This window comes from Polyodon spathula, chromosome 37 (genome assembly GCF_017654505.1).
Source record: "Polyodon spathula isolate WHYD16114869_AA chromosome 37, ASM1765450v1, whole genome shotgun sequence".
Taxonomy (NCBI): domain Eukaryota; kingdom Metazoa; phylum Chordata; class Actinopteri; order Acipenseriformes; family Polyodontidae; genus Polyodon; species Polyodon spathula.
Genome location: NC_054570.1, coordinates 5189082 through 5214081, shown reverse-complemented (window position 1 = coordinate 5214081; position 25000 = coordinate 5189082). Strand labels below are relative to the sequence as shown.

The following is a 25000-nucleotide window of genomic DNA, read 5'->3' as shown; positions in this document are numbered from 1 at the left end:
AGTGCTCACCAACATTTTTAAATGCATTTCCTTTGCTCTTTCCTTTTGGTGTGTTGCATGCATTTGTGCTATGCTGAAATCCGAAAGACAGTAAATGTACAGTGCAGTTCAATTTATTTTAAATACAATATTTCTCCACATATTGTCATATTCAGTTATGCTGTATGCAGTCTTATACTCAAATGGACACAGCAATGATTTATAAAAATAATAGAGGGGTGTTTTTTTTTCTGATTTGGTTACAGATTTCTCAATATGTTAGTTTAAAAGTTTAGGAATTTAAACAAACCTGCAAAAGGTGACATGCAACAGCTGTATTTGTATTTGGCATATTTTCACATGCAGAGAGATTCTCTGTGTAAGGGACTGTAATGCAGGTTAGAGCGTGTATTTTAAAGCATTGCTGCTCCCTCTGTGAGCTGGACAGTGGATGGTATATCAAACTGTTAAAGCCGAACCTTTATGTCTTGTGCTTCATTTTCTCCCCCCCCCCCCAGTGTGGAGGTCAGAGGGCGAAGCTGGTGGCCTGTGATGGGAACGCTATTGACACCATGTTCGTAGACAAGAGGGACAGCCAAGGAGAGAAAGGAAAGAAACTGGTCAATATTTTAACATGGGATGGGGGATCGAAGGAGTACCTTGCTGTACTGTTGTTGTACTTCTACTAAACATGATTGGCAAATGGAAAAGGTTTTAGCAATGCAGCTGCAATCCAATGACTTGAAGGCAGCCAGCCCAAGCAATTGTCATCAAAGTCATGGAGATCACGACCTAAAACAACACATGGAATTGCTAAATGAGGTTGGGGAGCTTGGGAGAACTTAAACCGCATGTAAATGTCTTTCAAGAACTATTTGGGTGACTGCAAGCTGCAATGTCATTTTTGTTATGCGTTACGATAGTGTGTTTCGTAAGGAAGTGTCACAGTTCATTGGGGCACAAGGAGTCATTTCAGCCCGAAATGCCTGTAGCTGACTGCTCAGTGCCGCCTGTGTTGTGATCCTCAGGTTATTTTTTCCAGTATAATATGTCTTTTTTTTTTTTTTTTTTTTAATCCAGCCTCGCAAGCCAGAATTTGTTAGGTCCTTATGGGCTGATTGCAGCTATATGGGTGTAAAATGAACTTGTAAATTCTCCCTGTGACCCTGAAATTGTTTAACTCCTGCCCTGCGTTGTACTGCAGTTGGATGCTCTGTTCTGGGCTGGAACCAGCCTAGCTTTGGAGGAAGCACAGTGAGTATTAGCTACATTGGAGCCCATTCTGCATGTCCCGCCCATACCAACAAACTGAAGCAGCAAAGACCTCATTCATAAAGCATTTACCACCACGCTATGTTTGCACCCTTTTTCAAATAAAAACCAAACTGCTAATGTTACAGATCTAGCGACAAAAAAAAAGTGCTTGTAGGAGCTCCTAAAATGTTTGAGGCATTGTAACCTAGCATGGTGGCCAGTGCTTTGTGGATATGAGTGAAGTCCATTTTATCCAGTGGTAATACTCGCTCTCTTCAGAACGTTTTATGCCACGCTCATATAAATTCAATGAAAACTCAACTTCGCCAGGCTGTTCGTGGTGTGGAGGAAGCATGCTACCATTGCGCTGTGCACTGATGGATCAAGAGAGTAAAGTGCCAGTCCTCTCGCCTCTAGGTCTTCTGGTTTTCATTCCAACTTAAGCTCTCAATTAATTTCATATTTTTTTCAAGCTCTTTTACAGTTGATGGTTTACAACAATTGCACTTTATTCACGGTACACAACCTATAAAACATTTTGAGGCCTGGAGGGAAGTTCTAGAGGTTTGTCCAGTGAATCAAATAATTAGACCAATGAATTAGTGGAGAGCTCGGGGGTGGAGCGAAAGCCACAAGACACCGCGGCCCTCCAGGAACTGAGGTTGACACCCCGGCCATAGATCAAGCATTGTTCTGTCAAGCCCACCCTGCTTCCCCACAGTCAGCCTTGAGAAGTGTTCAGGTGGTTTGAATAAGAGTGATCTAAACGGAAACAGCATTTCGAGAGTCTCTCTTGTCTGTCTGCAGGGAGTGTCATTCCCTCAAAACGAAGCCAGTGCGATGGATGTCGTGGTGCAGTACGCTGTTCACAAGCTGGGTTTCGAGCTGAAGGACATTGTGATCTATGCCTGGTCTATTGGTGGTTTTACAGGTATTTGCCTCGTGCAGGGGCTACACTCGCTGGCCGTTTGTTTGAGACTTCCACCTCACTCCTCCTTTTTGCAAAGTCCTTCTGGTCAAGACAGCCTCGCAATTGAGCCTCTACTGAACATCTACCCTCAGTGACAGGGCATCTTTAAAAACCGTAAATTGATCTTGCGATTTGAGACAGCCTTGTGCCATTTCCCTCAACACTCAAGATCTCAATCCAGCTGAGCTAAGTTTTCAGCGTTTAAACGTTGCACCCAGGGTTAGGGTCCTTTTTTTAAAATCCATTCCACGTTCTTCAACAGAATAGATATTTTAGAGACATTAATAACAGCGAATTGTTCAGCAGCTTTCATTTTGAAGCAAAACTGAATCGACTGGCAAACAGCGACTCCAGTAAGTCATTTGTTTGCCACTATGGGAAGCTCATTTTAATAGAATATTGCTAATTGCAATTTTGATCGGTGTGGATTTGGAGTTTATTAAAAGGAATGCGAAATGGAATTGGGAATTGATTTTTTTTTTTTTTTTTTTTTTTTTTTTTACCCCAACCCTTGGTCGCACCCGTGGCTGTAAAACTCTGCCTGCTTCTGGCAGTTGCAGAAGGTACTTTGAAGGATTGGACCACAATGCACCGTTGGGCAAAGAGGATTATCTATATGGTGTCAATGCGGCAAAAAGTGGGCAAACCTGATTTTGCTTGAGAGATCCGAAAAAAAGTGGTCAGCGATTTTTGTCCCCCGTCAGCGTCTTACTAGTTTTTATTATTTGTAATTCAACATTACAACACGAAAGACCCTAACTTCTCAACAAGAACTAATTTTATAACTCTGTTTCTCCTCGTAGCCACCTGGGCTGCCATGTCCTACCCAGAAGTAAGTGCTCTAGTCCTGGATGCCTCATTTGATGACCTGCTGCCTCTTGCCCTCAAAGTAATGCCTGAAAGCTGGAGTAAGTCACCTGCCTTGTCTGTCTTTTTTTTAAGTTTTCTCAGAAAAAAGGTTAGCGTCACTGCCCAGGCCGTTAGCGGCAGGAAGGAAGCAAGCTGGGAAGCCGTAACGCAAGCGCACGTTTTATAAAAAATAAATAACCAAGCAAGTAGGGCACAAGGGCCAAAACAACAAATTCAAGCAAAATACACAGATATAATACAAACCCCTACAGAGGCTAGGCTGGGCATTACCTTCACTGACCGCTCTACTCCCCCAGACACAGGCTTTTTCTTCCAATCACTACCTAATTAGAGAAAGGCCACCCCTGTCTCAATCAGCAAGACTGTATTTCCCTTGTTGATCTAACAGTTTGGGATTTGCTCTGCAAGCTGATTTCTGTCAGTTCAATTAAATACCACCAACAAATGGATTCCTGGTGTGTTGGGGGCTGTTTATTTGTACGCTGACTGGCTGGCCATTGGAGAATAGCTTTTGAGTGCAATGCACAGGTTCCAACGCATTGGTGGAAACGTGTGCAGGTTTTTTTTTATATAGGATTTTCTTTAGCACGTCTGTTGCTTGTCACAAAAAGTCACACCCGGATCCATTGTAAACCGGCCTTGCGTGCTTTGCAGGAAAGTTGGTGCATAGCATTCGGCATGGTGCTTTTCTTTGGCAGTCATCATTTCAGAAACCCAAGCCGAGAACATTTGATTTCAATGTGAGCTGGGATGCTGTCTCCAGCTTTAGGAAACAAGTCGGCTAACAGCATCTGCAGGTGACTGATCTCGCAGACCCACTGGACATCTCCCTGAATATACTGATCCATGTCCTGCCCCTGATTGCATGGACTCAGGGGGAACTGAAGCCTTGCTTAGTGTCGGTGTTGAGGTTTATTATTGCTGGGAGGAGTTTTGAATATTGTTTCAAGTGACTATTGAGAAATATTTTTTTTACATTTTAAATTAGCTGGAAAACAGCATTATTCAGATGTCAGTAAAACAAAAAAAAAGGAAACTCCCTGTTAGCACAATGGAGAGAAACACTGTACAGCCCTGGTTAAAAGCTTTGCATCATCCCCCTATAGAATTAACACACTTTGCTTCCTAAAATCGAATGAACGCTGCTGAATAATGTTACGTTAACATATTGAATTACATACTGCTTTGTAGTTTAGCGAAAAACTGATGCAAATTGGACATTTCTAAATGTAACATGAAATATCATACTATTGTTATGAATTCAGGTACAGTTTTGCAAGATCATTTTGTAGTCTTTGATTACATGCTGTTAAATAAAAGATCTAAATTCTGTTCATACAGACTTTTTAGTTTTTAATTCTCAATCCTAAAATTCTACGTGATGCAAAACCTTATCCATAGCTGGATGGCATAGCATTATCATTACAACTGTGTAGGTTTGACAGATCCTTCTTTATTTAAAAATGAAATCTCACATTGATTTTTTTTTTTTTTTTTTGACAGGTTTTCAAATTAAAATGCATAACTTTGTCATGATTTATTTATTTTTATTTTTTTAGATTGCTTATCCTGTCGCTGTGTTGGTTTTGGTTACTTGCGAATGTGTTTTATTGCATGCTTTCCAAACAGGCACGGTTTAGACACTGGGGGGCTGTATATACAGAGTAAGAATAAGAATCTGTTTTCTGTTTATATTTATTACAGGTCCGGAGGATATCATGTCCAACAGGGGGCACTACTTGCTCTTGCGCCTCCTACAGTTCAGGTGAGGTATTGCAGAAGCCAAGTTTTGCTATTGATAAATGGTTGGCTTTGAGCAAGAACACAGTGAATAAAAAAAATTCTGGTTTAGCTTTTGAGATGTGAGCATTTAAGGCTGGTTTCACATCAATGTTACTTTAGGTAAAGTAGTCCAAGATCAGTACTAATCATGACCTGTGAAATAAGCCATTAAAGTCTTAACATCAAAACGTAAATCGGGCATAGGGTGTTTTTTAACTCTTTTGGCATTTTGCAGTTACACTGTTTTGTCAAGACGTAGAAATGGGCTTCTTTGTAATAGTTTAGGTGACCCTAAAGGTAAAAAATGATGAAAAAACAGGGAACTTATTATGGTGCCACTGGCATTGTTGTTGCTCACAGGTACCCCAAGGTAATGACTGAAGAGGGGGTGCGTGCTGTCAGAGAATGGCTGGGTGCAAGCAGCGCTGTCGAAGAAGGTAACGTCTATATTCAATGCTGACCCTGTTCTTACAAGGCTGTTCCTAAAGAAGGTTATACAGCCAGCCATGCTCTTACTGGAAGAGATTGTTCTTGACAAAGGCAGTACATATTATTATTATTATTAGTTAGTCAAAATGTGTTATCGAAAGCAGAGACCAGGGGGGTGAACTCTGCTTCATCAACAACTGCTGCTGCAGAGTCTCTTCCAATAGGACCTCGTTTGTTTTGCGTCTCGTCCGAAGGACGGAGCACAAGGAGGTGAAGTGACTTGCTCAGGGTCACGCACACAGTGAGTCAGTGGCTGAGCTGGGGTTTGAACCTCCTGGTAACAAGCCCTTTTCTTTAACCTCTGGAACACCAAGATACTCGATCACGTTGAATGTTGCGCCAGACTTCACAGCCACCACTGTAGAAAACATACGTAAAAGAGGAGATGAATTACGGATTATTGTCCTTTTTTGCAGTTTACACATTGACAAATCCGTCCTCTGTGTGCTAACCTGTTTGCCTTTCTCTGCCCACAGCCTCAGTGTACAGTCGCTATGAGATGGACGATGACTGGTGCACCTCCGTATTGCAATCCTACCAGACAGACCAGACCACAGAATTTCCCTGGACCGTCGGTGGGTCTGGCTTTTTAAAACAAAACCGTGTATTTATACCAATACAGCCTTATTGGTGACCAAGAATCCATTCTCACTGTCCCCTCTTTCTGTTTCAGGCAACGACATGACTTTCGAAGGAAGGAGACAGCTGGCTCTGTTCCTGGTAAGTGTGTCTGTGTGTTTGGACTGTTGGATTTTGTTTAATTTCCTAACCCTGTTAAACTTAATAAATAAACACGTTTTAAATGATTTTAAAAAACTGAGCGTTTCCAATATTTAAGGGCGAATGTAGATTGCTGCTTTTTATACTGTGAGTGTATTTTGTAACGCGTTGTGTGAAAGATGTAACCGAGTTGTGTGTGACCCCTTGTAAACTAGAATTCATTTTGAAGTAAATTTTAATGTTCACAGCATTCACAGGATATAAAAAATACATGGGCTTTGCATTGTGAACGTGCCTCTCTGTAAACACGAACGTATATTTAAGATTAAAATGTAATTATATAGGCTTAATACTTTTAGATCCACCAAATGTCATCCCATCTCTCTTACTCCTCCCTCAGGCTCGAAAGCACATGAGGAATTTTGATGCCACCCACTGTACCCCCCTCCCTCCCTACGAGTTCCAGTCGCCATGGCGATTGTAGCTGCGCAGTGGGGAAACAGTCAGCGGGCGATCTCTACTTGAAGCATCCAAGATGCGCGTTCTATACTGTGTCCGAGCGAGCCCGCAGCTTGTAACATAATAATTGAGGCTGTTTTAGCAACAGCCTGGTTTTAGCAGTGAGGGGGCGCTGTAGGGATCTACTTAAAGCAGGCTCCGAATTACATTTTAATCGCTTTGTCAAATTTCCTTTATGTATTGTTTTTGTGTGTGTACAACAGTTCTGGGTTCTGTTGTTCTTGTACTGCTAGATTATAATTGTCTGCCTTTACCTGGCTTTCAGCTTGTCTGGATTTGCAATATATTATACAAGTATGTAATTTCAGAAGTATTTATTTGCTATTGTCTCGGAGACACTGCACAAAACAGTGGGTTACAATAATCATCTTTTGCACACAAGCAAAGAGGGAGGGAAAACCACATCATAAGTAATGCCAGCAGGAACCCACGGTAACTATCATAGCATCTTAGTTCTAACCAAGACTTTAGAATCCATATTCTTACCTTGTATTAGCATTAGCACCGTGAACACGTTCTCTCTTTATATGTAAACCCCGCAAAAAAAATATAGATTTGTTTCATTTTTAATAGTGATGGCATCTTTGTGTCTGATTCCACAGACAGTGACTGACACTAATCGTGGACTGCCTCACCCAGTGCCACACAACAGCACCCCATGCAATGTTCTGTAATAATGTGTTTTTTTTTTGTTTTTTTTTAATTCATGTGTTGCATTCTTTATGAATCAGCCTGAGTATAATACATTGTATCATGACCTGCGTATTATAGCTACAGTATGTATAGTACAGCGAATTGAGACGCGCGCAGTAAATAACCTGGCATTTCATTCTAATATTTATGATACTTATTAGAAACTGACCTCCTTTTATTATTTTTTCAAACAAAAATACTTTGGGGCCTTTAAAAAAAAAAAAAATACCTATGAGGTCGTCCTGATCTTTTTAATTCATCTCAAAACTCTGCAGGGATGGGAATAGGTCAGCAGCTTCACCCATTCCTGGCTTTACTGGGAGCTTGATTAGTCCACAGCTAACAAGCTCAGGTGTGTCTTCTTAAACCAGGAATGGCTCAAACTGCTGTCCAATGGGAGTCTTTTTTCCTTCCCAAATTTGTCAGATTGGGTCTTCAAGAACCCCAGTGATTCAACAACGTGGCTCGGTAACCCATTCCATACCCTCACCACTCTCGTGTTCACTACTGTCTGTCCTAAGTCTGTCTGCACTTAAGTGTCCTCTGGTCTTGATTCCTGTGTTTTGTATCTGTTAGGGTTAACTTTGTCAGCTTCTTTCAGGATGTTTAATACTTCAGTCACGTCCCCCTTATTCATCTGCGTGCCATGCTGAATAAATTCAGTTCCTTCAATTTTCACAGCTCGGTTCTTTAATGCCCTGGGATTAGTGTGGACTCTCGCCAAAACCAGCAGCTGAACCATTCCTGTATCAACTGTGAACCCTCTGGTGTTTTTTCAGAGTTCCTGACTCCCGAAAACGTTTCCCACAAACGGTGCAGAGGTAGGGAGTCTCTCCTGTGTGAATCCTCTGGTGTTTTTTAAGGTCCCCGGTCTGTCGAAATTTCTTTCCGCAGTCGCTACAGTGATAGGGGGTCTCTCCACTGTGGATTCGCTGGTGTTTTTTCAGGGTTCCTGACTGATTGAAACTCATTCCACATTCACTACAGTGATAGGGAGTCTCGCCTGTGTGAATGCGTTGGTGTTTTTTAAGGGTGCCGGTCTCCCGGAAACTCTTCCCACACTCCGTGCAGTGGTAAGGTGTTTCTTCGGAGTGAATTCGCTGGTGTATTTTAAGAGTGCCAGCCTCGCGGAAATTCTTCCCACATGCAGTACAGTGATAGGGCATCTCTCCTGTGTGAATTCGCTGGTGTTTCTTAAGTGTGCCTGACTCTTTGAAACTCTTATTGCATTCAGTGCAGTGAAAGGGCGTCTCTCCTGTGTGGATTCGCTGGTGTTTTACAAGGTGGCCCAACCGGCTAAAGCTCTTCCCACAATCGTCACAGCAATGCGGGGTCTTTCCTGCGTGACCTTGCTCGTGGTTTTTGAGGGTGTCCGTCGAACTGAAGCTCTCTCCGCATTCAACGTAGCAACACGGGGTCTCCTCTGCAAGGTCTTTGTCTTGGTGCACGCCCTGTCTGTGCTTCTCAAGGTGTTGTTTCCCAGTGAAAGAGATTTTGCCGTGAGGGCAGGGATAGGAATCGCTTTCACGCGCCACTACAAGTAAGACAGACGAGACAGTTAGCTTACAGGTCAGTACTTATGCATTTTATGACTTCTTGGTAGAACTTTACTTGTGTTCTTCTTCTAGTTTTACCTTTTGTACCTACTTACAGCTTTGAATTCCTCAAAATATTTGAATTTTAGATTAGGACCGCCATCAGTACTGCTGAATTGCTCTGATCATGATTTCTGAGTTAAACAACACTCTATTATATAAGTATATCACTCCACAAAGTCAACTGATAATGGCAAACAGCCTGCAGACGACAGTCCTGTTGGAATCAACAAAGAAACTTGACCTTTTCTTTTTGCTTTCTGTTCCTTTCTACTTTACACATTGCAGTACTGTTGTTTTTAACCCTGATTCAAGTGCAGGTTACCTAGTTTTACTTACATGTTAGCTGACTGGATGAGGTTTCATCCTGTTTATCGCTAGACAGCTGATGCTTCCTCCGAGTGGATCCCAGTTCAGTTCCCTCCGTCTCAGCATTAGCACGCATGTCCTCAGACCTCTCTCCTTTAATACAGGCAGACTCTGGCTCGGGTATCTCCATTACATGGACAGATCCTAACTCGCTGATATCTTCTGCAAAATAATAGCACTGCAGTTCAGGCACCTCCCGTTTAACACGGACACACCCGATCTCACTGATGTCTCGAGCAAACGGATCAGTTTCCAGTCCAGGGTCGTTGACCTCCTCTTTAACGTGCACATGTTCCAGTGCAGGGACCAGCTTTGGAACTGTTAAGGAGTTCTGTTCTTGAACCTCACGTTTAACAGGCTCCATCCTCAGCCGGCTCTTCGGCACCTGCGTGTGAACGTGAAGCATACTAGTGAGCCCACATTGTGATCTATCTCAAGCAAACTGATCTGAAGCAGGTATTTAAAAAAATATGCAACAATTTTTACTCCTTATGTATTGAGTGGTGTACAGAGATAAAAAGGTTTATAAGGTTTTAAATGTTTTGTTATCGAAGTTTAGGCCACTAAACTGTACTTTTTCAACTAGAGGTGCAGTTGGTACAGTTTGTGTTTTATTTGTTTTACAACTATGTATATAGCAGTTAAATCACCTTTTTGTGTGTGAGAGAGAGATTTTAAACAAACTTAACACATCTTTATTAATTAAGAGTCTCTTATAGTGTTAGAAGTTTAGGCTTTAAATTGTGAAACAGAAAAATGACTATATATTTCCACTACTAAAAAAAATGTGTTAATTAATAACAAATAAAAATAAATAAATACTATGATCTAACGGGACAGGCTTTTTGAGGTTTGGTATCGGCAATACACATTCTCCTGCCACTAACTCCAAATGGACTGCTGTCAGTCGTTTTCATATCAGGGCTGAAGACATTTAAACACAGTTTATATATCTGTTATTGTCGTTTCGAGAAATGGATAATTATATTTAAAAACATATTTTGAGCAGCTAGTACTAGTAATAAGATCCCAGTCTTAACTACACCCCACAGTTAAAATGAGATGCTTTATTATTATTATTATTTTTTTTTTTTTGTAGGTACCATACTGCTTTATTATGTATGGCTGTAAATATACCTTAACATACACGCATTAATAGATACGTTTACAAAATAAACGGTATGTGTTAAACACCGTTACAAACGCAAATGCACACGTCCATTATATTACCTTTTCAAATCTGTCTTGTTGCATTTAAATGGTTTGAAATATCCCAATTCTACACCATGCAACTGCGCTTGTGTTGCTGCCCTCTGCTTCCGACAATGCAGCAGAATTAAACACGCCCAATTCGGACTCTCGTTGGCTAATGGCTGGGTGATTGGACAGCTTTTACGTCATCAATTTCAAAGCGAGGTTCGCAAGAGACGCGAAACACGTCATTCTGGCGCCAATATGTTGTTATTATCGTGTAATGGGTCAGTTAAATAACACACTGCAGTAAAGCTAAACACGTCATTCTGGCGCCAATATGTTGTTATTATCGTGTAATTATAGGATCCTCGGGTGGGGGGGGTCATACGCAAATAACATTGTGACTGTCATATAATCATAGATGTAAACATAGACACAATGATGCATTCACTAACTGATGTAATCCATATACAGGAAAGCCCTTTTTAAATAGTATGTAATTATTATTTTATTTTTTTGCAATAAAAATCTCAGCTGGTTAGTGTCTCAGTTTTCGAGCAGCCAAAGGGTTAATTCCACCTCCTAATTAGTTTGCAGATTTAGCTGAGAGATTAACAGGCTTGGTAGTTATTGGCATTATTCTACAAAGGTGGCACCGTTTATATTTTTTTCTTCGATTGGAAGTCATTTGACACAGTTATGTATGAGGTAAGGTGCATGTAATGGGTTGTCTGTTTCAGGAAGTGTTCACCTGGTTTACCGTGCAGAAAAATCTGCACGACGAAGCTGTGAATGTACTAACATTAAACTCGAGAACACAAAGGAAGTTTGTTTAAAGTAGTGTTTTTTTGTTTGTTTTGAATAATGCACAGTATCTCTTTATCCAGATTTAACTTAAATCTTGTATTTTTGTATTTTTTTTTTGTTAAAATGTACATTCAGATATAATTTATAAATCTAGTTACAAGGTTTAACATTTAGCATGAAGAACGTTTGGTGTGGTAAAAAAGATTTTAAAATGTTACCTGCTATTGGCATAGGATGAATGTACACCTGCGTTTTGAAACGCCTGCTGCTAGAGCTTCAGTCTTACTCCAATGGACCTCCATGAGAGTTGGGCTTTAGTAATGGGAGTCATAGGATACTAGGAAGCAGTAGCTTCATATGCACTTCAAAAGATTTCTGTTTTCTCCTAGTCCTTTTATGGTTTTTAGTGGTCTGAGTGATTCTGAATTCTATTCCAATATGATCCGGTTTTTTTTAAATCTCCCTTTACCTGGCTTCAAGCTGACACTGAGCATCCTTCTATTATTAATCACATGACCACCTCTGCCTGCCCAGCCTCCTCTCTCTATATACTGTAAGCATGTTGGTGGGGTTGGCAAAGGTAGAAGATTGGCATGGGATTTGACTGGAACGAGCAAGGCTGTTCAGTGCTGGGACTTAGTATCGCCAGTGAAGCTCAATGCAAGTTCTATCCAATGCAGAGGATTTCTTAAGATTCCAAGCTCTGTGGCTCAAGCAGTGAGTTTTCAATCATTTTCCTATATTGCGCAATCAAACTGGTTTTTGCTTTCTGGTCTTAGGAAATCATGTTGTGATTCCACACTTCCGCACGAAAAGAGCCAGCCTACACCTTATGGCCAAAAGTATCACCTTCAATTTTATAGGGTGATGCAAAACTTTTGGCCATAGCTGTACTTTCAAGATGACGTCATTACTAACAAAAATAGCTATAATGTTGAAACTGTACATTGACCGAAATTATGAATTAATATCAAATTCTATAAACATTTCCCAAGGTCTCGACCAATAAGGAGAAGCACTGGAGATTGGGTTCGGAAGACCCTAATGATACCTTGGTGTTTGATTTTAGCGAGATGGAGAGCGCCCTCTTAATGTTGGAGTTGTGTACTGCAGGAAGGAAGCACAATATGGAAATAGTGGAGAAGAACATGAGTGAAGCAGAACGACTCAGTATTGGCTGAATATGTGTGTGTTTTTTTTCTTTTGTTAGTATTTAAAATGTGATATAAAATATTATAAATCTATTTTTGAAAATGAAAAATTCTGATTTATTTCTTTATAAAAGGCAAGTATTTTCGTGGCTTTACCCCAAGCGCTCTGCCAGACTCATTGAGTCAATGGCAGCTTCCCAGAGGTCTAATCAATTTTGAGCAACTAACTTTCAGACTAGAATCATTTCAATGAGATCCAATTGTAGCGTCTTAAGGAAAAAGCACCTTTTATATATTTGTACAGACTTGTTCCTGTTAAACAGGAAATGCCTATGTTGTTTTTATTTTTTTTAAAAACTACAGCTCAAACCCGAACTGGCTCGTAATCAATCGGATTAGGAGTTTCGTGTCGTTTGAGCCAGATGTTTACACTGAGCCACTGCTTGAATCCAGTTCCCCACCCCAAAACACAGAGGCAGAAATGTTTAAAAAAACAAAACAAGTGTCGCTACTGTGTTTCTACTTAAGGTGGTTGTTCTGTGCTAATTAAGATCCGTTATAGTCGTCAATTTCTTTGTCCAGAATAAAATAAGAAACATATTCAATACTAATCATTTATGCTTGAAGGTTCTTCAGACCCATAAAGAAATATAGTCGAATATATATATATATATATATATATATATATATATATATATATATAGTGAATTTTTATATATAGATATGTCACTTTTTTAATTCTCAGAAAGCTGAAATTATATGTCAGCTTGACTATTAAGTTGGTTTTTCCAATGTATTTATTGAGTGTTTAGTTAAGGTTTATGGTAAATGTTAACCTTACAAAAGCGACCAGCCCTGACAGTTCAAACTTTAAATACAATACAGAATTCACAATTGTCCATGCTTGCTTCTAAAGCCGTTCACCCGACGTGGTCCCAAAAAGAAAAAGCCTGATCTCTTTAAATGCAGCCCACACCAGCCACTGCAAAGCATGCATTTGCACAAAACCTGGTTCAAAATATCTACAGCAGATAATTCAGCATTTCTATGACTTGCCGCCATGGATAAGAATCTAAAAACTAATGAGAACTAGTTAGTCAGTGTCAAAGAATATGTTCGAAAATATTTGTTCCCCCTTATTGTTTTGTAACTCAGCAATCTCTCTTTGCATACAAGTCAATGCATTTTCAACTAAAACCTTAATTTTAAGACCACTTTCCCCCTAACCCTAGCACTTATGCCACCCAGTCCCCCCCTCTGACAGGTCCAGTCTCAACTACAGTAAAGCATGAGAACAGCAGAAAATAAAAAACAAACATGCATGAACAGGGGAACATGTGTAAGCCGAATTCCAAAAGCAGGATTACATTGTTAATTGTTACATGTATACTTGTTCATTGGATTCTCACTCCATTCTGGCAAATCTGCCAGTTTGCTGGTCACCGAGTCGCTAATGGGCCACCCCCAGGCTTTGAAGAACGGAGCCAGGTTCTTGTTTACTGCTTTGGAAAAGGTCTCGGCCCATGTATTCATCTTGCCATCTCGATCGTTGCAGAACGTCTGCATTTGATGGTACTCACCGAAGACTTTCTTCAAGGCATCCCAGCCGAACCCTTCCTGCAACTAAGAGCGCAGGCATAAAGGTTAGCCGGTCTGGACAATTCCTCTCCCATATCTTTATCAGCAGGTATGCAATGAATCCATTGACGGACGTGTCGATTTCAAGAAAAGCTGTCCTCCCTCACGTTTGCAGTTGGGTACTGAATCAATAGCAGTTCTAAAAGTTATTGGAAGAATATTTTCCACCCATCCAGTGACGTTTTTACTAGGCCACAAACGGACCTTTTCATATTTAAAAAACGACTCTTTGTTTTTCTAAAAAGATCAGACCTGAGCTTACCTGAAGGTACGTCTCCAACGCTGTCCAGACACTCCAGTTTTGAAGCTGGGCTCCGTTCTCTAAGTAATGGCGGACAGTGTTCTCCCATGCTGTCGGCTGCATGTTTTCTGGGGATATTTAGCACCGTCTCGTGAATGTAAACAGACAAGATGTTACAGGTGGCCTCTGTGGTGTGAGGAGGAAATTCCCAGCAGCCTCTCTGTTGGTTGTGCCCAAGCTCATGAATGGCTCCCCATATCCCCTTCTTTGTTATGGTATCAATGTCAACGGTTTCCCTTCCTGAGCACAGGTGCATCATAACTGGGTACCCAGCATGCATCCATCCTAAATCCAGACAAGAAGAATCATGAAGCATGTATTCTGGCACCTGGTGTCATTACTCTTAGCGTCATGATAGCATGTACTTTGGAATATCATATTGGAACACCCTGGAGTTTGTCACTGTGCTAATACAATGGCACATCCCAATCCTCCCTCACCCCCAGAAAAGTGAATTGGTTGTCAAGGCAATCGGATAGAGTCGCTTGTCAATGAATCTTACCATGAAGTTGCATCCAACCGTTGTTGAGGGAACGTGAATGTGCGTGGGTTTCCCAGGAGGAAGATAAAGGCCCGTACTTCTCCAGAGTTCAACACCTATTCCAAAAAAGAAATCGATAAAAAGCGATTCATAAGAAAATCATGCAAAGTAGATTTTCCATCTCTTTATATAGCAGCAGAGCTGTAGGTCCAATGCCAAATTAAAACTTTGGCAATAGGGCCCGCTGTTTGGGTTACCTTCGTTCGTTGCATCAACCTGAACTAGCACGCCAGACACAGTCTGCAGGTTGGGCATCTGGATCAGGGGTCACATTGTAGAGCTCCATGCCCAAGTTGAGCAGAACATTGTCCTTGAAGTGTGACACTGGACGTTCATTGCACACCTTGGGGATCAGAGTAACAAACGTGTGCATTAGCATTAAAGTGACCAAGGCTTTAGCATAGCAACGTCCATGTTGTGGGTGTTCATTACAGTTGAGCTAAAAGATGCCTAACCCAAATTTGTTGATGGTCTTGTTGCCTGAAAATAGGAACATAAACTTGTTTGGGACTAGAAAAGGTTGACTTCAATATCCAAAACTCTGTGAGTTTTGTATTACTCCTGTTTACCCATTTGATTGGTGATGGTTCCTGGTATTTCTGATTAAAATTATATCTTTCCTGTGACTTCCTATGCTTTCATTTGAAATTTACAAAAACGATAAGTGCAACAGGTAGGAGTGTACTTATCAAACTCCAGCCACCGAGGGTCTTCTCGGTTTCATTCCAACTTAAGGTCTCGGTAAACTTAACTGATCTCATTATTTGTTCAATTGATTGATTTGTAAAATTTTTACAGTTGATTTATGCACTTGATTGAAGGTACACTAGCTATGAAACATTTTGAGACCTGGAGAAAATTTTAAAATTTGTCCAATTAATCAAATAATTGGGCCCACTAATTAATTGAGCTCTCCAGTGGAACAAAAGCCAGAAGACACTGCGTCCCCCCGGGAACTGAGTTTGACAAAGCCTAGGCTGAGGGGTTGAAGTACAAACCTGAGGGACACCAGACGTTTTCACCAGCTGGGTTAGAAGCTGGCGAATGGAGTCGTATGAAGGGCTATGCTCTGCCTTCATTCTCAGGAACAAGGAGCAGTCCTGACCCAGCTTCTTCAAGTAAGACAACTCGTGCTCCTCCAACTCCTTCGATTCCAGGACATGCTCGGCAAACTTGGACAGCATTTTCCTAAAATGGTAGCATTGCATGGCATGCTCGACGGATTCTGGAGCTTTGTAAGCACGACTATCTACGGTTGAGGTGAGGATGCCTAAGCCAAATTTGTTGAGGATCTTGTTGCCTGAGAAGATCATAAAAATGTTGGGAACAAGAAAAAGGTTGTTGGGCCCATGAAGGCTTTACAAAGACACCACGGTAATGCTTCACTTTAAAGGTCTCCAATTACTAACACATAATTACAATGCTATTATGTTATAGTTACAATGTACTTAACTCTTCAATCTTTTTGCACGGTATATGCAAGCACACAATTATCAGAAAAGGGTTAGGGTTATATTATGCAAGAGAATTTACACATTGTAACTATACCTGATAATTTTGTAAGCACACAGGTATTTACTAAGTAACTATGTAAATACACAGTAATGTAAAAGTGTTACCCACACCATGTGCACAATTCACTGGAATCTAACAAAACAGGACATAATCAAAGAGATCTCATTGATATTCCATGGTTTCAAACCTTAAAAAAAAAAAAAGAAAATCCTATTTTTGTTCTGAATTTTATTGAGATTACAGTCCACATCCTTTGCTAAGCTAGGAGGCTTGGTGGTCCAGTGGTTAAAGAAAAGGGGCTTGTTCCTGGTTCAATACCAGCCACTGACTCGCTGCGTGTGACCCTGAGCAATTCGCTTAACCTCCTTGTGCTCTGTCCTTTGGATGGGATGTAATAGGACCTCGGTTTTACAAGTGACTCTCCAGCAACTGTGACACACAAGTCGCTTTGGATAAAAGCGTCCGCTAAAAAAACAATTAATAAAAATAATGCTTGAAGCAGCAATACCTGGGTAGTCGACCAGCACGTTTTGATCTTTGTTTTCGTATGACCAATACCAGGCATGACCCCCGATGAGCAGACCCCTCCCCCCCCTCGCCACGAACTCGTGAATCTCCGCTGCGTGTAGGAGGTGCAACAATAGACGCTCAGGCCTTCTCTGAAATCAGTCAGCTCACAGGTGAAGTCACCCTGGCTGTACAGAGCTGGGCCCATCTGGATTTCGGGGTGGAAGCCAATTTGGCCCCTGCGGCCCCCGTCGAGCCACTGCATGGCGTTGAAGAGGAAAGGCTTCAGCGGAGCATGAGTCATCAAGCCCTCGTGCGTCATCACAATAACCCGGCCCCTCCCGTAACGAGCCCCCGCCACGAAGGCCTGGTTGTGCTCATCCAGGGCAATGGGGAAAGCCATCGGCCCGTAGACCAGCACAGAAGAGGGGGTTCCACTGTCACTTAACTGAAACTCAGTCACCCCCTTCAGCAGGAACTCTAGATCTTCTTTGAAGTCCATCCCTTGTCTGGTTGTGACAGAACAGAAAACAATCAAAAGCCATTTCTCACGGTGGCTTTTGGCATGTTTTAGTGTTGATGCTTGGCCTGGGTGCTGTTGGGTATTTAGGTGTTTACTTTACCTAATGAATGACATTCATGGATTTATAATCATTTCAATGGGGATTAGGACAGTACTGGTTTGTGAATAGGGTTTATTTAAGTGCTTTTGTATATCCAGCAATGGTGTTTAATTGAATGAAAAAACAATAGCATAGCCTGTTCAACACAGCTGGAACCAAAAAAATTGCAGAATATATTACGGGGTAAGTAGTTAGCACAGTTACAGAATAATAATTAATAGAAATAATAGGTTATTGCTAATGTATTTTCCTGTGGGACGTGTAATGACCACTAGTGGCCAGTATTGTGAGGATTCTTAAATAAATGGTTTTGGGGAAATTGGCTATAGCTAGATAGTTAACATCCAGTTTAGGAATTAGAGTCCCAGATGTAGCCAATATGAAGATCAAGCTGGAAGCCGAAGGGGAGGGGGAGTCTGAGGAGAGGAAGCAAAACGTTTGCGAACGTGATTTGCGCTGAACGTTTCTATCGGTCAAAGTGCAATTCTCTGTTTAGTCAGAGAATATTACAGTAAGGGTTTTTTTTTGTTTGTTTATATTATATGAATAAATCACATTCTGTTATTTTGGAGCAGCGCACCAGACTGAGGAGTCCTGCTTCGTCTGTCTGCCTCCACCTGTACACATGGGTCCCTACTTGAAATGAGCCGCCACTTCTAACCACTAGGGGGTGCCCTTGCACAATACACAGCTATGGCCAAAGGTTTTCCATCACCCTAGAATTAACAAATTCTGCTCCACAAAGCCGAATTAAACCTGCTGAATAATGTTACGCTATTGAATTACCGCTTTGTATTGAATCTAACATAAAATACTATACTACGGTTATGGCTTTTGCTATATAATTTTGTAGTTTCTTGGATTAAATGAAAGATCTAAATTATGTTTATACAGATTTTATGTAATTGTCTCAATTCTAACATTCTATACAAAACTTTTGACCATAGCATTAACTAACTCTCTCTCTCTCTCTCTCTCTATCTATTATATATATATATATATATATATATATATATATAGATAGAGAGAGAGAGAGAGAGAGAGAGAGAGAGAGAGAGAGAGAGAGAGAGAGAGAGAGAGAGAGAGAGAGAGAGAGAGAGATAACTATATAGACATGTAAAAAAACATTATAATAAAACATAAATGATACCATATACTTACACGGCTGACAGCCAGCTTACAGGTATCTCTCTTTTCACTGAACACAGTCCACATTCAGCAGAATTAAAAGTGAAATAAATACCGGCTACACTAGTGATCTTGTTGCCGGGGAAACTGGTGAAAGGGTGCTGGCCGCAGTTATCGCCGGACCACTGACAGGCCTCGCCGGCAATCAGCAAGCCACCTCCCTGCTTGACAAACGCGATGAGCCTGTCAGCGTGCTCCTCATCATAGGCGCTGGTGCAGTAGACCCCCATGCCATCAGAGAAGCAGTCGCTCAGCTGCACCTTGTCTCCTGTGTAAATCAGATTGTTGGCTATGAAATCGAGGTCCGATTGGATTCCAATAAGGGGTCGGCTTGAGCCAGTTGATGGCGTTAACGACAAACCAGGAGAGCTTGTGGTCAACCAAATAAGATTCGTGGCCCAGGGCCACCATGCGGCCTTTGCCATACTTGGATGCAGCTATCAGGACCTGGCCTTTGTCATTCATGGCTATAGGAAATGCATCATCCCCTGTTAGAGCGAGATCACAGGGGCTCTGTTGGCCGGTGAAGTCTAGCTTTTCCACCCCAGTCAGTAGTTTTGCGTAGTCTGCTATATACTCCATTCTCACTGCCTTACAGTTTTCTATTGTTATAGTATTTTTTTTTTTCTAGACCGCACAACAAAAAAGAATAGATTTAGGAAGGGTCTATTCCCTAACAGAGAGAGAGAGAGAGACTTGAGGTTGTGAACCTTATTTACAATAAAGCAAAAACCTTCAAAATAAAAAGACTGAACACACACACGACCAATAAAACAAAGTTGGAGTAATAAACTGAGTAAGATTAGAATCCTTGTGATGCCATTTGTCTGGTTTTCATTCCAACAGAGCTTTCAATTACATTGCAAATTATTAGTTCAATTAAAGGTTTAGTTTAATGACCGAGAACTCAGTTAGAATGAAAAGCAGAAGACACAGGGGTCCCGAGGACCGGGTTTGAGAACCCCTGCCCTAAATAAATCCCTTTCTTACAGTTCTGATTATCCCAGTCTACTCAGTGCTAGCCCATCCCTGGTTCACACAGCAGCCAGCAGAGTTTCCCACTTATTGATCTTTGTTTGTTGAGTTGTAGAAAGAACAAAGGCGCTTCAAGGAAATTCAAACTCCCTGCCATGTCTAGCACACACTTGTTGATTTCAACTTAATAGACAATCATCTGCCTTTTCACAGGGTCGCATTTTCTACGGCAATGGTCCTTGAATTTTGAATTTCAGAAATTCTTGAATTCTGTGGTTGCCTTTTAAAGGTTAAAACCAAGCCAGTTCTTTGTTCATATAGTTGTAATATTATTGATTTACATCAGTACAAGAAAAATATGAGACTGGTGTCAGATAATAATTTCATCATCCTGTCACATACTCCATATTAAACAGCTGAGACATATATAGTGCATATGAAATTGTGAGAATGATATCCAGTCACTTTCTATTGTATGTAACATCATGGAACAGCTGCTGGATAACATGTTGCTGGTGTTGTATTAAACTCTCTTTTCACTTATAGGAATCATTATCGAAGGTAGGTTGATTTAGAATAATATTAATAATAAACCAGGCAGGTAAAACTTACCTTGGATTCCAGGCAAAGGCTGTGGAACTAGATGTGAGAGAGAGAGAGAGCAGCCTGTGCAGTGGGGATGTTTTGAGCAGGAAGTGTGCACAATACCGGGTGTGCGTATCCTTTCTGTCCTGTTTGAATGGAAAGCAACCCAACCTGTATATCTGCTTTATGTATATGTATCTGTATATCCTTTCGAATTCTCATGTCTATTCTTGCATGGGATTGTATGCCATTGTGTAATGCTTTTTTTTTTTTTTTTTTTATTGTATTATGTGTGTGTGTGTGTGTGTACGCTTTGGGATCCTTGTGATGAAAGGCACTACAGAAATTGTTGTTAAGTTATTAATCCCATAATAATCACACTAGGGATGTCTGTAGCAATCCTGTACCTTCTAATGACACAGAATCTCTCAGTCACTCTTTCATATGGATTCCACATCCCGGTATCTGATAGTAACAGGATGGATAAACAGACATGACTTATTAACTTACAGCTAAGTCTGCAACCAAATGACTGGATACATTCCTTGAGAAGCACTTAACCAACTACTATATATCTAAATATGCAACACGTTCCCTCTCTGAAGGACTGGGTTTCTACATGGCTGCCTCTTTACTGCAGAAATACAGCCCTACACCTGCCGAACCACACGCTGGTAGACTTGTAGTGCAGATAAACTCACATACTTACCTCTTCTGGCTATCTTAGCTCTCAGATAGATCATACCTTGTGCACATTCCTGCAGAACGAACAAATTTTTCGTTACAAAGTCAAATGAAACGTTGCTGAATCACTTTTACCCTATTGAATTACATACTGCTTTGTAGTTTTCCGTACACTTAACGAAAAACTGACAGCATTTGAAAAATGTGACATTCCAACAAAAACCGTACTACTATGCTGGCTTCCGGTAGCCTTTTAAGATGTCATTTTGTGGTTTGTTACATTATGTTAAATAAAATGCCAAAACGTATTGAATTATAGTTTCTATAACCCTAAAAGGTATTATCAACCTGCTCATGCGAACCATGTATTTAATTTGGTTTTGATGTGCTTGAAAATGGCAGGGCTGGAAGACTCTCTTCCCTTATAAAACGACTGGAATGTGGCCAGGTGCTAATTTGTTTGTTGTAAATTTGAGGGCAGGTCGAGGAGACAGTTCCTGCAGCAGGCAAGAACGAGTACACAGTGCACGCAGGCTTCTACAAAAACACACAGGGTGTAGTTTAACGGTTTGAGGATGGTTCCAAGGGTGACAAAGGGGTTATAATGGGATTCCAACTGGGTTTTCTGTAAGGGGCGGTACACTAAATCAGATCATTGTTTAAAAAGCAAACCCACAGTTAAACTTGCAATGCAGGCTTGTATTGTTTACAGCAGGCTGTAGGCAGGAACAACGGCAACCTTTGTTTTGAGAAACATAACAATTAAAATATTTGTACTGGGTATGGTTTTACAGTCGGCCAGCACCTCTGCAATCAGATCCTAGGAACTTCAGTCAAGTTACCAGGATATAGCAGCTGATCTAGCAGAGCGGTCAAAGCATCTGCATCTGAATTAAGCAAGAGAGACCCACCTGTTCTCTCTTGCCTTCCATGCTCTTTAAACCTGATATCAGCTATTAGCTGCTGCTACTATTTCATGTATTATCTACTTTCCACTGTATATGAAGTATTATATAGTTACTGCATCTTGTAAAGCACTTTGTGATGGCATTCCACTATGAAAGGCGCTATATAAAATAAGGGCTGATTAAGTTAAAACAAACAACTGAAAAATGATTCTCTGAATAAGGTATGGGAAACTAACAGTGTTAATAATGAGAAGAGGTAAAAAAATTGATTTTAAAAGAATTCCCAATTTTTTTATTAAATGAAATAACTTTAATTTAGGGCTGATATGTATTTTAAGAGAATGTCAATGTTCTAATAAAACACCCCTGTTTGGATCACATCTCCTACATCAAGTTGTACTTTTGAACATAAAAACCTTTCCTGAGCCACTCAACAGGAAGAATAAAACCTGCACTAGACAGAGATTCAGTAAAATGATGTCATTTATTTTGCTTCAAATGTCGAAACACCACATAACAAAACAAAAATGATCAGCAAACTTCAGACCTTTTCATGGGTTTCAAAAAACAAAAATCCATTCTTACATATTCTAATAAGTTATAGAATTGCTTAAATTTGAGTGCCCCCCTCCCCTCCCCGAGAACAAAAACAGATCTTCTGCTGTCTGTTGCTGTTCTCTGCTGGACAGTCCCTACCTGCCTCGGAAAGTGACTAAAAAACTCTATTCAACATTCCCCTCCCCTCCCCTCCCCTCCCCTGTTGAAATCACTGTTTCTGCTGCATGGCCTCTTTGCGAGCGGCGTCCTGCAGTAGCTGGGTGTCCACCTCGTCCGCGGGGAGCTGTACGTAACGCACCACGGAGCCTCGGATGAAACAGTTCTTCACTGAAAGCTGAGGAACAGAAAAAAAAAAAAACAGAATTGTACTGCGAGGATCCCGGTTCAATCCCGGCTCAGCCAGCGACTCCCTGCGCGAGACCCTGAGCGAGTCGCTTCACCTCCCTGTGCGCCGTCCTTCGAATGAGGCGTACAACAAGAGGTCCTATTGGAAGCGACTCTGCAGCAGCAGTCTAAGGTCGCTTTGGGTAAAAGTATAATGTCAAATGAAGGATTATAATAATAATAATAATAAATATTATTATTATTATTATTATTATTATTATTAATAAACAGTGTGTTATGGCACTTGCTGACACATATGCCTTGGGCTTGCAATTTGAATATCCCCCAAATTCTCATAGTCTCAATAAAGAATGGCCTAGTTTCGTCAGCTTTGGTTAACAGGTTCTGTTAATGTATGTTAACATGCAAGTGTTACAGACAACAACCTCCATGTACCACAGATTATGATATCATCAATAAAACATGGTAATGAACACCCTAAGCAAGTTTTAACATACACTGTTCTATAGAACTAATGCATAGTTCTTTTCTCTCAAAATGTGACTTAGTTATGCATAGATAGATGCTTTCACTATATTGCCAGCACAATAATAATAATAATAATAATAATAATAATAATAATAATAATAAATCTGTATTTATGAAAGTATTTTGAGTCTCAAAAGTACCAAGATACCCTATGCTATCAGGCTGTCCCGATAACTTATTTCTGAGATTAGGGACAGCTTGCGTATTCCTTTTAAAAACCAATTACATTTATTTTCATTAAATTAACGTGCTTTTTAAGGAGGTCTTAGTGTCAGCTACTATTTAAAAAAACTGAATGATCCTTGTTGTTTGTCTAAATGTAGTACCAACTTTCTTTTTTAGTGCTTCTGTGTGGGAGGCTGACCACGTGGGGGTATTTCCCTGGGTTGGTTACCCTGACTCAGCTCTGTGTGTGTGTGTGTGTGTGTGTGTGTGTGTGCGTAATATATATGACTCACCATGTGGGGGTACTTCTCTGGGTCTGTCACACTGATGTCTGTCAGCTTGATATTCAGATACTGAACAGGAAAGAGAGCAAAATTAGCAACCACATTGAGGAAGCAGAAAAGCTTGGCCTTTCTATCCCACAATCTTGTTTCTAAAAATAATAATAATAATGTTATATATATATATATATATATATATATATATATATATTCCGAATAACTTATTATATTAATATATATTATAATTATATAATAATTAATGGCTTATTGAAGATGAAGCTGAGGATTACTGAAGGTGTTTCTGTAAAAGCAGGTTACTGTTTTTTGCACACCACATTGGTTATCACTTCCCCTATGCATTAAATTTCCTCATAATTAATCTGTTGGCTTGATTATACTTAAAACACTAGACCCAGCTGTCAGTTCAAATGTTTCCTAACAGGGGCAGGAGGTGTCTCCATTCATCTACTGATGCAAACGTGCAGGGAGGGTTTCAAAGGGCTTTTAAAACCAGTTGTAATCCAGCAAGGCACTGAGAAACAATTCAAATTTTGAACAACAGATGGAGAAGACATTCTATCCACGCAAAGCAACCCTACCTGATCGACCGAATGCAGAGTTCCACAGATACTACAAAGAACGGAAAAATAAAAAAGCAAGCTGTTATTGAATTACGTTTTTTTGCAGCAGGAATGGCACTCCAAGAGCACTTTTCTGCATAAATCGACCCTTCTGTAATTTGGGCTTTAACATGGTTTGTTCATACCAGAATGAGAGCGTGCAGTACTGTGGCACTGACTCCCCACCAACGTCAACCTGTTTCAAAGCTCACCTCAAATCATTCTTCAGCTCCACTACCACATCCTTCCCCACCAGTGACTTAAAGAATGAGTAGAACAGCTGCAAAGAGTGACAAGGTGTTTAATCCACAGAAATATTACAGGTCTTCTGGAGTTCCTGACTATTTGCAAACTACGCCTAGTGAATTTCTAAAGTAGATGTTGTATAGGCTTTGGGTCCTGGTATATGTAATAATATGTTAGACCTAACACCTAACAGCAGAGTTCATGTAAAATAAACTGACCCCAGGGCAACATTACTTTATCAGGATTCCTGGGACTTACTTGGGAACCCCTGCATTACCTTTCATGGGTTTTTACACATGCATATACACTTAGTTATGTGCTAGTTTTGACTAGCTTTGCGATTTACAATTACAGCGTGAAAAAATATTTTATATATGCCACTGCATTTCATATTTCAAGC

General features: G+C 40.6%; 4 protein-coding genes across 4 annotated transcripts; 1 reads left to right on the top strand and 3 right to left on the bottom strand.

The window, feature by feature from the left end:
* Window positions 1–106: 106 nt before the first annotated feature.
* LOC121304190 (phosphatidylserine lipase ABHD16A-like) lies at window positions 107–6777 on the top strand. The gene is made up of 8 exons (XM_041235159.1): window positions 107–656; window positions 1900–2164; window positions 3007–3111; window positions 4778–4838; window positions 5216–5292; window positions 5821–5919; window positions 6018–6064; window positions 6465–6777. Exons 1-8 carry the CDS (start codon window positions 372–374, stop codon window positions 6546–6548), a joined length of 1023 nt encoding a protein of 340 aa, XP_041091093.1. The 5' UTR covers window positions 107–371; the 3' UTR covers window positions 6549–6777.
* Window positions 6778–6882: 105 nt separating this feature from the next.
* LOC121304318 (zinc finger protein 391-like) lies at window positions 6883–10683 on the bottom strand. The gene is made up of 3 exons (XM_041235386.1): window positions 10471–10683; window positions 9211–9625; window positions 6883–8810 (listed from the first exon to the last, which is right to left on the bottom strand). Exons 1-3 carry the CDS (start codon window positions 10492–10494, stop codon window positions 8026–8028), a joined length of 1224 nt encoding a protein of 407 aa, XP_041091320.1. The 5' UTR covers window positions 10495–10683; the 3' UTR covers window positions 6883–8025.
* A 2521-nt stretch (window positions 10684–13204) lies between these two features.
* LOC121304189 (TRPM8 channel-associated factor homolog) lies at window positions 13205–19454 on the bottom strand. Its single transcript, XM_041235158.1, is given in 10 exon segments — window positions 13205–14015; window positions 14293–14377; window positions 14379–14616; window positions 14834–14923; window positions 15089–15215; window positions 15871–16172; window positions 16896–17012; window positions 17015–17511; window positions 18679–19029; window positions 19031–19454. Coding segments are annotated over 10 exon segments (2316 nt in total). The 5' UTR covers window positions 19288–19454; the 3' UTR covers window positions 13205–13763.
* Window positions 19455–22596: 3142 nt separating this feature from the next.
* On the bottom strand, window positions 22597–24655 carry LOC121304188 (U6 snRNA-associated Sm-like protein LSm2; the record flags this gene model as incomplete). Its single annotated transcript, XM_041235156.1, has 4 exons — window positions 22597–22749; window positions 23747–23806; window positions 24334–24364; window positions 24567–24655. Coding segments are annotated over 4 exons (306 nt in total), but the record flags the coding sequence as incomplete, so codon positions are not given.
* Window positions 24656–25000: the final 345 nt, after the last annotated feature.